We start from the raw sequence: 12,565 nt of genomic DNA on the forward strand, positions 1-12,565 counted from the left end.
TAATCAATCTGTATACTCAGTACAACACCATAATCCCATCGACCAAACGCACCAATAGAGGGGTCTTTAGTTTTTCACATGAGAGCGTGATGTCCCATAATCATGGTGTACTTCGTTTTCCTCCTTCTGGGAGAAGCTGTTACATGAATAACTCAGTCCTTTGTCTGTTCTCATCTATTGACAACAAGTAATCAGTTAATCATCATCATTAATGGTGGAGATGGAATTCCACTTGTGCTTGAGTCGCCCAAAGAAGTGCTAATAGTGAGCTGTGGCAAGGTCATCGCTGCTATTACAGTTCCTCGTGTAAATAGATCTTTAAATAGAGCATTTTAATGATCCAACAATTGTTAGTAGACGGAGGTCAGACAGGTCTCGCTTGGTCAGCTCCATAGATCAAAGCCCCCTTCCTATAGGGCCGTACATCAGACTTGATATGATCACTGGGTTGTGTTTAATCGGGGCGGTGGTTCCAGTCATTAACTTAATTGCAGCGACATTGTCTGGGGACTAGTATTTTCCAATCTTCAACTTATAACTTATACATCAAGGATGGTAATCTTATGGACATCATCTACCATTATGTCCGGTTTTATGAAGCCCGTCTTCTTAGGTACCATTGGTTCTACCCACGTCTGGACTGCACTTTTTCTCAGCATTTACACGCCGATTTAAAAATTGTTGCCTCAGAGGTGATTGGAGGGGTCCACCCGAGCTTCTGGAGCAGTTTCCTAATCGACTCAATTGTTCTTCCAGTTACTACCTCGCTCAGTGCTTTGTCAGATCTTTTTTCAGCATTGCTGTTTTTTTTGTTGTCTTTTTTAGCATGTTCTTCCTCCATTCAACATTTGCAAGTTCAATTAGATGGTCGCCTTCCTGTGTTGTCCACGCCTTCCTCTTCTTTTGAAGGAGTTTTATCCTTTCCTTGTTCACTTCCTGTGGGTGTTGGTGATGCCTAGGCATGCCCAGGCTTCTCAAGGAAGGGAAGGTTCTTCCAGTCATTGCAGGTTGTCATTGTCGAGGAGGTAGTACTTCAGTCCAGAGTAGTCTTGTCAGCCCTTGCCATGGCTTCACTGCTGCTGCATTCCTGGATACCAGGGGACCAGGGTTTTAATTTTCATTAACTGTATCTGTAATCAGCAGTCTTCCCCCCAAGCAGATGGTTGGCCACCCGGGGGCGGCCCGGATCTTATTTCAGAAGTAGTGTTGGTTTAACATACTCCTGTGGTATTCCTGTCCTCCTGTGTTCTAGAGTGTTTCTATTTTCATTAAATAAATACTGCTGCATCTAGATCCACGCTTCAACTCTCTCCTTTCCTGCAACCACACCTAACTTTGTAATGTAATGGTATTAGCTGAATACTTCCCTAAACTTTAGATACTTCCCTTTAAACTTTTTAAATTGTATTTTGGCAGCTAAGTCTCTACAAATTACTCTTCTATTTTTTTTAATCCAAGTGCTTTGCAACAGATGCACTCTGTTTTAGTTTATGTGTGTTAAAGTGTGTGAAAGGTCAGATAGTGCCTTAACTAGCCTTTTCTTTGTTTCAGTTTTAATTTTTCCCCCCTTGCAGGCATTTAAATTTTATGCTGGCACACATCTAAATTATTTATATTATTAGATTATTTTTGACAATGTACGCCAGAGATTTTGAAGAATCAAAGACCTGTCAGAAGGGTCTGGATTTTTGACTAGTGATATGAAATTTGAAATGATGGTGTACATCTGATTCTGTCACGCAAGGTTGAAGGGAAGAAGAACAAGTTCCAAAGTCTTTAATAATCCACTTTGAAGGCAATCCAAACAGGCAGGCAAACAAAACACAACCACAAATATAGACGGTGACCGGACAAAGGGTGACTGTAACGGTACAACTATGAAAGCAAACACAAACGAGATGATAAATCAAACACAGCTGAAATACAGAACTCATAATGACGGTAATCAAGGAGACAAATGAGAGGCGGAAAACTAAGACAAAGAAGAACATGTTACTGAGACTAAACTAAAGTCCATGAAAATGAAACTTACTGAACAGAACTGTGACACTATAATATCTTCTTCATTCTTTAGGTGTTTGGGAATATTAAGTTGACTGATGAAAGCCACATAAATCAACACAACAATTTCAAGACATTCTTTGGTGCCTTGATGCTGCTCTTTAGGTAAGGTCACAAAACACGGAGAGAAAATGTTTTTAAATATATTTCATTATTTTAGTAAAATTGGTAAAACTTTAGTTTAGGGTCCAGTTCTCAATATCAACTAGTTGCTTATTAGCATGCATATTAATAGGATAGTGTCTGTTTATTATAAAGCACATATTAATGCATTATTCTGCATGACCATATTCTACATCCCTTAACCCTACCCAATACCTAAACTTAACAACTATCTTACTAATGTAACGTGAAAAATGACAGAAGATGCAGATGCAAGAAATGAGGTTTATTGATAAACAGGAAGATGGTCAGGTGAGTGAAGAAGCAGGCCTAGGCTCAGTGATAGTGCAGGGGCAGATGGGCAACCCGATCGTCCATGAGATGAGAAGACAGACAGACAGACGAAACTCAGTGACGTAATCCAACGGACACGGGAAGCACAAGACGAAGACCAACACAGCACGGGAAGACATCCAACAACGATCTGACAAACACAAGACGAATGACCATGTGCTTAAATAGAAGCCGCTGATCAGTATCAGCTGCCTCTGATGATAATCAGCAGGTGCTGATGATGGCGCTCCCAGGAGGACCTACCTGTTGATTGTAATCATCAATAAGGGATTGATCCAGAATGTCTCTAGCAGGAACCCAACTTCTCTCCTCCGGACCGTAACCCTCCCAGTCCACCAGATACTGGAATTCGTGTCCCCTCCGTCTCGAGTCCAGAATATGATTGACCGAATACGTTGGTTCCCCATCTACGAGACGCGGCGGTGGGGGAACCGGGACCGGCGGATTAAGGGGAGACTGAAATACGGGTTTTAATTTGGAAACATGAAACACGGGATGAATTCTCCTGTACGCAGGAGGAAGTTTGAGTCGGACTCCCACCGGACTAAGGACTTTGGTGACAGTAAACGGGCCAATGAATTTGGGAGCTAACTTGTTAGAAACGGAGCGGAATGGAATGTTCTTGGTTGAAAGCCAAACTTTTTGACCAACGACGTATACGGGGGGTCTTGACTGGTGGCGATCAGCCTTGACCTTGGTGCGTGCCCCCACCTGGAGCAGAGTCTCACGGGCTCTGCTCCATGTGCGGTGACACCTCTGGACAAAGGTGTGAGTGGAGGGGACCGCGACTTCGGATTCCAGGCTAGATAAAATGGGTAATAAAATCTAGCGCTATGTTGGACCAGGGTCTCGAAGGGACAGACAGCGGTTTGAGTAACCTATCCGGGGGTCGATTGGAAGTCTTACCAGTGGCACAGTAGCAAGCCAAAACAAAATTCCGAATGTCGCGAGCCATTAATGGCCACCAGAATCGTTGCTTGACCGAAAAACTGGTGCGGTTAACTCCTGGATGACATGCCATGCTGGAACAATGACCCCATCGAATAACGTCGGACCGTAACCCCTCCGGCACAAATAACCGACTCGGTGGACAACCGGACGGAGGCGTTACCCCTTCTAAGGCCGTCCTGACCTTCGATTCGACCTCCCATGTGAGTGTTGAGATAAATAGCGTTTCGGGTAAAATACACTCAGGAGTAATCGGCGTTCGGATTGGTCAAAAATACGAGATAAAGAATCAGGTCTGATGTTCTTGGAACCCGGGTGGTCAGGAGAGAAAATTCAAAATGGCCGAAAAAGTGCCCACCGAGCCTGCCTGTAGATCTAATGTATTCCAGGTTCTTATGATCGGTCCAAACGATAAAAGGTACCCCCGACCCTTCTAACCAATGACGCCATTCTTCCATCGCTAACTTGACTGCCAACAACTCTCTGTTACCAATGTCATAGTTACTTTAGGCAGGCGATAAACGATGGGACAAAAACACGCAAGGATGTATCTTGTCATCTGTGGAAGAGCGTTGCAATAGGACTGCACCTACCCCCACCTCTGACGCGTCGACCTCCACAACGAACTGACGCGATGGATCAGGGGCAATCAGGATGGGATCTGAACTGAAACGGCTCTTGAGGTTAGCGAATACAGCCTCGGCTGTATCGGAACACCAGAAACCTCTGTAGGGCCTTACGAGAATCTGGGCTTGGCCAATCCATCACAGCCTTAACCTTGTCGGGGTCCATACGCACTCCCTCAGACGAGATGATGTAACCTAAGAAAGGAACAGACTGTGCATGAAAAGCACGTTTCTCCGCCTTGACAAAAACCCATTCTCTAGCAACCTCTGAAGCACTCGTCTGACGCGCTGAACGTGTTCCTGGAGAGAAGAAGAGAAAATCAATATGTCATCCAGGTAGTCATATATGAACTGGTCAACCATATCTCTCAGCACGTCATTGACGAGTGCCTGGAAAACCGCTGGGGAGTTGGACAGCCCGAACGGCATAACCAAATATTCAAAATGGCCCCTAGGAGTGTTAAATGCGGCTTTCCATTCATCCCCCCTCCTGATGCGAACCAAATGATATGCATTGCGTAAATCCAATTTTGTGAAGACGGAGGCTCCCTGCAACCTCTCGAAAGCTGAAGACATCAACGGCAAAGGATAAGTATTCTTTACCGTGATGTTGTCCAGCCCTCGGTAATCAATACACGGTCGCAGAGACCCATCCTTCTTACCAACAAAAAAGAACCCCGCCCCCACTGGTGAAGAGGAAGGTTGAATGAACTCGGATGCTAGAGAATCAGAAATGTATTCCTCCATAGCCTCCCTCTCATGCACTGAAAGTGAGTATAACTTGCCCTTAGCCGGAGACGTAACCGGGCATAAGATCTATAGCACAGTCATAGGGACAATGCGGAGGAAGAGAAGCAGCCCAAGAATTACTGAACACTTCCTTCAGGTTGAGGTACTCTGCGGGCATGTTTGACAAATTCACCGCCTCCTCCTGCAAAACAGAACTGGACACCAAAGAACAGGCAGACACTAAACAAGACGCATAACATTTAGTGCTCCAGGCGGAGATGGAGTTATGACCCCAGTCAACCCTGGGATTGTGATGGTGAGCCAGGGATGACCGAGGACAAGTGGAATGTGGGGGGAGTCCAGGAGTAAAAATGAAAGCCCTTCCGTGTGGTTGCCTGAGGTTGTGAGTGTCAGTAGATCAGTGGTGAGTGTAATGGCAGGTAGTTCTTGTCCATTGAGTGCGTTGACAGAAATTTGGTTTGTGAGTGGTATGATGGGAATTTGCAGCTTACGTGCCAGAGTTATGTCCATAAAATTCCCCTCGGCTCCGGAGTCCAGAAGGGCTTGACAGTTGTGGAATCGGGTTGCCCATTTCAGTCTCACCGGAAGGAGAGTGGAGAAGGTCTTGTTGGTGGACATCCCGCCCGACAGTAGCCCCCTGCTTACTGCCGAGCCCGATCTTTTACGGGGCAGGTGTTGATGAAGTGGCCAGTTCCACCGCAGTAAAGGCATAGTCCCTGGGATCTCCGTCTTTCTCTCTCCTCCCGGGAGAGCCGAGCTCTACCCACTTGCATGGGCTCGTGATCGAAGGCTGGGCTGACCGTATCACCGCCACTGGCTCGGGGGGGTCCGAAGGTCTCAGGAACAGGGGTCCTGCAGGTATGCTGTTCCAACCGCTGCAGGCGGGCATCCACTCGCAGGGCCAGCTCGACGAGTCCATTGAGATCCTTCGGAAGGTCCGGGGTGTAGATCTCCCTCTGTATACGGTCAGCCAGCCCATGCAGGAACATGTCCCACTGCGCATCCTCGTTCCAGAGACACTCTGCGGCGAGGGTGCGAAACTCGATAGAGTAATCGGCCACCGATCGGTTATCTTGGCGAAGATCAGCTAGTTGACGTTCCGCTTCTCTTCCCGCCACCACCCGATCAAACACCCTCCTCATCTCCTCCGAGAGTGTTTGGAACGAGGAGCAACACAGATCTTGATTCTCCCACACCGCTATTCCCCACAGAGCTGCCCGTCCAGACAGCAGGGTCAGAACCAGTGCCGCCTTGGTTTGTTCGGAGGCAAACGTCTGGGGTTGTAGAGCAAAAAACATGGAACACTTGATTAAAAATGCTCTACAAAATTTGGGCTCACCCGAGTAGCTCTCCGGGGCAGGTATGCGTGGCTCAGGTAGACGGTTGGTCGAAGGAAGAGTGGGGGGAACCGGCGGTGGGGGTGGCGCAGTGGGAGTCGCTAGGTGTTGGATCTTCTGGGTGAGTTTGGACACCTGCGCTACCAAGGCTTGTACCGCACGACCAGTCAGGGCTAAGTTCTCCTCCTACTGGTCCATCCGCGCAATGTTCCGAGATAGGAATTTGGCCAGTTCAGGTGTTCTCGCTGTATGATTTTCAGATCGTTCTGTAACGTGAAAAATGACAGAAGATGCAGATGCAAGAAAATGAGGTTTATTGATGAACAGGAAGATGGTCAGGTGAGAGAAGAAGCAGGCCTTGGCTCAGTGATAGCGTAGGGGCAGATGGGCAACCCGATCGTCCGTGGGATGACAAGTAACAGAATCCTCTGGAAGACGGCAGACAGACAAAACTCAGTGAAGTAATCCAACGGACACGGGAAGCAGAAGACGAAGACCAACACAGCACGGGAAGACATTCAAGAATGATCTGACAAACACAAAACGAAAGACCATTTGCTTAAATAGAAACCTCTGATCAGTATCAGCTGGCTCTGATAATAATCAGCAAGTGCTGATGATAATCAGTGACTGATCAGCGGCTCCGCACACACCCATATAGACACACACAAACACAGCGTGAGAACGAGTCAGTGAATTCATGAACCGTGACAACTAACCATTAATAAGCAGTAATTAGTTAGTTAATATTGAGAATTGGACCCTAATCTAAAGTGTGACCAATAAAACACTTTTTTTTATTGGTGATTTTTTTTTATGATGTAGAAATTTCAATTGTAGATTTATTTAGACTGAAGATGGCATAATATAACAATAAATGAAGCCATTGGGGGCACAATATTATATCGTATTCTTTCTTTAGTGAAATTTAGCATTAAAAATACTATGGTGGCCAAATATATGATAAAAGCTGTAAGGTTAACTTTCATTTTAGTTCACCCTAAAATTAAAATTCTGTCATCATTTTTACAATACTTTTCACTCAAACTTACTAAAAAATATCATTAAAGGAATGTGGAAGGGAATACAAAAATTTGAGTTCCTCGCACAAAGAACAAGACCACTTTTATGAATCTTTTTTGTACTTTTATGGTATATTTTGTCCTTTTTAGGACAACTGTGGTTACTATGAACTGTTTTTGAACAGAATAAAAAATGCATGAAGATTCTAAAATTCTCCTTGTATGTTCCGCTGAAAAAAAAAACTTTGGAATATCAGGAGGGTGAGTAAATAAAGGCAGAATTGTCATTTTTGGGTGAACTACTACTTTAATTGAGAGGTATTTCAGTCTAATGTTTGGCTGACTCATTACTGGGTAAATATAGTACTTTGCTTTTTGCAGAAGTGCCACTGGAGAGTCTTGGCAAGAGATCATGCTCTCATGTCTGGAAGGGAAGGAGTGTGAACCGGACCCTTCGATAGTACCACCTTTCACTTCTCCAGATCATGAAGGGGGCTGTGGCACTGACTTTGCCTATTTCTATTTTGTCTCCTTCATCTTTTTCAGCTCATTTTTGGTAAGAATTCATCAACATGTTGTCCAGCAGTGGCCATTTGCATAAACTGCTTAGACTAGTCTTAAAAGTTGGTCATCTAAATTTTTTCTTCAAGACTGGTAACATAAAAAGGTAGATTGGTATCCTTTAAATTGGAAAAGTCAGACGGATTACACATTGGTCAACTGCTAGTTGGTTAAACTAAGTTGTTAAGACACATTGGTTGTTTATGCAAAGTAAAGGCTAAAATGTAAAGGGGAAAGTGGGGTAGAGTGTGCCATTTTTACTCAAGTTCAAAGTTCTCAAAAACAAGGGTAAAACTAATACACCTATATTTTGGGATGTCTACTATCATCTGAAATTAGACAAAAGCAATATATGTTAGATCAGTGCACAAGCTAAACAGTTTATTTTTAAAAGAGTTTATAATAAATTGTTCTCTTACGAGAGGTTCTCTCGTATTGCGTAAGTTTAGCTTACGCTACGGGAAAGATTCATCTTCTCGAGATACTGAAGCCAAAAAATTATCCTTAATTTTGTATTCCTTGTCAACGCAGTGCAGCAGCTAGCAGACCTAGAGCAGGCCATCTCGCGTGCTCATTGGCTGCCCTGCGGGCAACTGCTGCAGCCTACCAGTGAGCCCGGCGTGACGTCACGCCCAATGAAGGGCGCCCGCGCCTTCATAGCGTCACAGCCCGCCAGAATGGGCGTGGCTTAGCGTATAACACTAGGGGCTGTAGGCTGAATTCCCTGATTTTCGTCTCTTCAGCGAGCTCTTCGCATCGCTGGATCTGAGATAAGCCACCGCCGCCGTCGAACAGCGGACAGCCAGCTTAGGAGAGCGCTGAGGAAGCCGGCCGTCTTCGCCACCTTCAGCCATCCGTGCGAGCTACGCTATCCGGCGACGTATCCTTTACCTTGCTAAAACCTATTCTAAAAGAGCAGCGAGTGTCTTTTTTAAGACGCCTCGCACTTCCGGCTGTGAAGCGCTTCCGCTGTCGACCCTGCGGGCTCGACTCGAAGCCTTCAACACCCCCCGCCTCTCCTCACCGACGCGCAGCTGCCGCTCACGAGCCTCACTGCCGTCGCATCTGAGAATGAGGCCGAGGTACACGTACGAGCACGCGGCTAGCTCTCTTTACGTTACAAGAGAGCTACCCCGCCCTCGTGTCCCCGTTCGCGCGTCATGCAGAGCCCTCTCGAGCTCTCTGCATGACCCGGACGGGCTTGCGCGCCGCCGTCGAAATGTCTCGCCATGTCAGTCCCCTTAGATAAGGCTACTGCAGTGGTGTATTTGGCAGCCAACGAGCCGGTAATGCAACCCGCTCGCCTGCACACATCCACTGTTCTCGCGGCGACCCAGAGAAATCTCAAGTGAGTATAATGTCAGATTAAGAATGTAAGTTACGTGCCCGCTCACGAGCGCTCACGCTTACTAACAGACACATCGCCTCCGAAAAGACGTGCGTGTTTAAGTTTATTACCTGTCAGTCCCCTTCAAACAGGCTACTGCAGTGGTTCATTTAGCAGCCAACGAGCCGGTCTGTTGACCCTCTCGCCTGCACACAAACGCCGTTTTCACGGCGACCCAGAAAAATCTCAAAATGAGTAAAATGTCTGGTCCGGCTCATGCCGTCGGTGTTGTAAGTGTAATGAAAGTGCCCACGCCCCAGTGTTCACCACTACACATAAGCACTCCGAACCTCGCAGAGCACACTCTCATGAAGCGCAGAAAAGCCGCTCGAGTGTTGAATGTAAGAAATGTGTCCACAAGTCTGTGCCCACTATCTGCCCGCTCTGTTACACGATCAAGAAAGCAGGTTATGAATGTAAGTCTCGTGCCCGCCAGAGTGCGTTCACGCTTGCTAACACAAACCTCCCCCCGGGCTCCGCCCGCGCGTTTAAGCGTTATCACAAAACGCAAGGCATTAATAAAACGTTCCCCATCCATTATGATCGGGGCGTCAAATACACTTGTAAGTCTAGTGCCCGCGCTCACGCTTACCGGAAGCTTTTCCACCCGGAGCGCTGTTCGCGTCAAAGAGTGAAAAAATAATGTTCCCCATCCCTTATGATTGGGACATCTCACATAAATCAGCCGGTCTCGGCTTTCAGCGAGCAGCCATTGCCCAGGACCGAGAGCGCGCGCGCCGCGCTTTCGGCTAAGGGGTCAGTTTCACAAAAGAAAGCAGGTTATGGATGTAAGTCTCGTGCCCCCCAGAGTGCGTTCACGCTTGCTAACACAAACCTCCCCCCGGGCTCCGCCCGCGCGTTTTAAGTGTTATCACAAAACGCAGGGCATTAATAAAACGCTCCCCATCCATTATGATCGGGGCGTCAAATACACTTGTAAGTCTCGTGCCCGCGCACACGCGCTCACGCTTACAGGAAGCTTTTCAGCCGGGAGCGCTGCTCGCGCGTCAAAAAGTGAAAAAAAAAAAAAAAAGAATGTTCCCCATCCCTTATGATTGGGACATCTCATATAAATCAGACGGTCTCGGCTTACAGCGAGCAGCCATTGCCCAGAACCGAGAGCGCGCGCGCCGCGCTTTCGGCTCCGGGTCAGTTTCACAAAAGAAAGCAGGTTATGAATGTAAGTCTCGTGCCCGCCTGAGTGCGTTCACGCTTGCTAACACTAACCTCCCCCCGGGCTGCGCCTGCGCGTTTAAGTGTTATCACAAAACGCAGGGCATTAATAAAACGCTCCCCATCCATTATGATCGGGGCATCAAATACACTTGTAAGTCTCGTGCCCGCGCACACGCGCTCACGCTTACAGGAAGCTTTCCCGCCCGGAGCGCTGCTCGCGCGTCAAAAAAATGACAAAAGACTGTTCCCCATCCCTTATGATTGGGACATCTCACATAAATCAGCCGGTTTCGGCTTTTCAGCGAGCAGCCATTGCCCAGAACCGAGAGCGCGCGCACCGCGCTTTCGGCTCCGGTTCAGTTTCACAAGCCCGCAAATGGCGATTTTCCCCCCTAGCGGCTCACATAGCTGCGTGGGAAACTATCCCAGGGATTTCAGAATGGGTGTTGAGCACAATAAAGCAGGGCTATACACTTCAATTCATTCGCCGTCCCCCGCGCTTTCAAGCCCGGACCGCGACGATTGTGAATGCGTAAGTAGCACACCTACTTCACGCAGAAATAGCAAAGCTGCTGTGCAAAGGGGCTATAGAAAGGTGTAGATCTCCTCTCTCAGGCTCGCGGCACGATCTGGCATCCCAATCCAGAGCGCTGGTCTCTGCATTTATGGTTGATCAACGGGTACTCGTTGCCCTGCCAGAAGGAGTGATGAACATGATCACGCAGTCTAGATCCCCTTCCACGAGAAGGCTCTACGCGTCTAAATGGTCGGTGTTCTCTGGATGGTGCACCGACAGAGATCTGGAACCGCGGACATGCGGGGTGGCGCATCTGCTCACCTTCCTACAAGAGCTGTTGGATAAGGGAAGTTCCCCATCCACGCTCAATGTATACGTGGCGGCCGTGGCAGCGTTCGCTGAATCGACGCACGGCCAGTCATTGGTAAGACACGAGTTGGCCATCCGCTTCCTTAGAGGAGCTAGAAGGATGAATCCGCCGCGACCCCCGTCGGTTCCCATGTGGGATCTTTCATTGGTCCTCGAGGCCCTGAAAGCTTTTCCATTTGAACCACTAGACACCGTGGGGTTGAAATATCTATCACTGAAAACCGTCTTTCTGACTGCACTGTCGTCAGTAAAACGTGTAGGGGACCTGCATGTGCTGTCTGTCAGCGCGTCGTGTCTTGAGTTCGGACCGAATGACTCTAAAGTCATCCTCAGACCTAGACATGGCTATGTGCCTAAAGTGATGGGCACTCCATTCAGAGCGCAAGTTATTTCGTTGTCAGCTCTCCCAGCATCTGACAGCGAAGGTGATGTGAATCTCCTCTGCCCTGTCAGAGCGCTGAGGTTTTACATTACGCGCTCCGCCTCCTTCAGGCGTTCGGAACAGCTTTTTGTTTCGTTGGTGGGCGCACCAAGGGTCTCGCCTCCTCGAAACAGAGCCTGTCCAGATGGATAGTAGACGCTATAGCGGCCGCTTACGCGTCAAAAGGTCTGCAATGCCCTCTGGGCATCAGGGCTCATTCCACGAGAGGCGTGGCCTCTTCGTGGGCATGGTCCAGTGGAATTTCTATCCATGACATATGTGTAGCGGCGGGCTGGAGCTCCCCGTCTACCTTTGTCAGGTTTTATAACCTAGAAGTTCCTGCCTTGCAGGCTAAACTGTTGTCAGTCTGAAGGAGAGGTGTATTCTGCCCAGATCTCCTGCTCAGATCACTCTCGCATGACTCAGCTCTCCTGGTTGAGCTGCACTAAGTAGGGTATGTGCCATGTGCCTATACAGACCGGCGCGCTGCTCTGTATTCCCTATGTGTGCTTATGTACAAGTGATGGCCCGCGTGGCTGGCCACCTTATTTTTTCCACTTATGGGGTCCCCCTGAAAGCTCGGGGTCTCATGTGGATGCTTGGCGCGCACGGCGTTGACAAAGTGTTCCCGTAGCGTAAGCTAAACTTACGCAATACGAGAGAACCTCTCGTAAGAGAACGATACTCGGTTACTAACGTAACCTCGGTTCTCTCTAGAGAGGGAACGAGTATTGCGTAACCAGCCATGCTCGCGCCACGAGCGACTTCGCTTCAGTCGTCGAAAACCAGGGAATTCAGCCTACAGCCCCTAGTGTTATACGCTAAGCCACGGCCATTCTGGCGGGCTGTGACGCTATGAAGGCGCGGGCGCCCTTCATTGGGCGTGACGTCACGCCGGGCTCACTGGTAGGCTGCAGCAGTTGCCCGCAGGGCA

General features: G+C 48.1%; 1 protein-coding gene across 2 annotated transcripts in view; it reads left to right on the forward strand.

The window, feature by feature from the left end:
* The window catches only part of cacna1eb (calcium channel, voltage-dependent, R type, alpha 1E subunit b), a 131,008-nt gene that overhangs the window by 90,713 nt on the left and 27,730 nt on the right, over positions 1–12,565 (forward strand). For both annotated transcript variants that reach the window (XM_077242049.1, XM_077242050.1), the window contains 2 exons: positions 2,075–2,166; positions 7,582–7,756. In XM_077242049.1, coding sequence (XP_077098164.1) covers positions 2,075–2,166; positions 7,582–7,756 — 267 coding nt within the window. The remainder of the gene's footprint in view (positions 1–2,074; positions 2,167–7,581; positions 7,757–12,565) is intronic.

This window comes from Siphateles boraxobius, unplaced genomic scaffold (genome assembly GCF_051911475.1).
Source record: "Siphateles boraxobius isolate OS27281-9 unplaced genomic scaffold, OSU_SipBor_1 25, whole genome shotgun sequence".
NCBI lineage: Eukaryota > Metazoa > Chordata > Actinopteri > Cypriniformes > Leuciscidae > Siphateles > Siphateles boraxobius.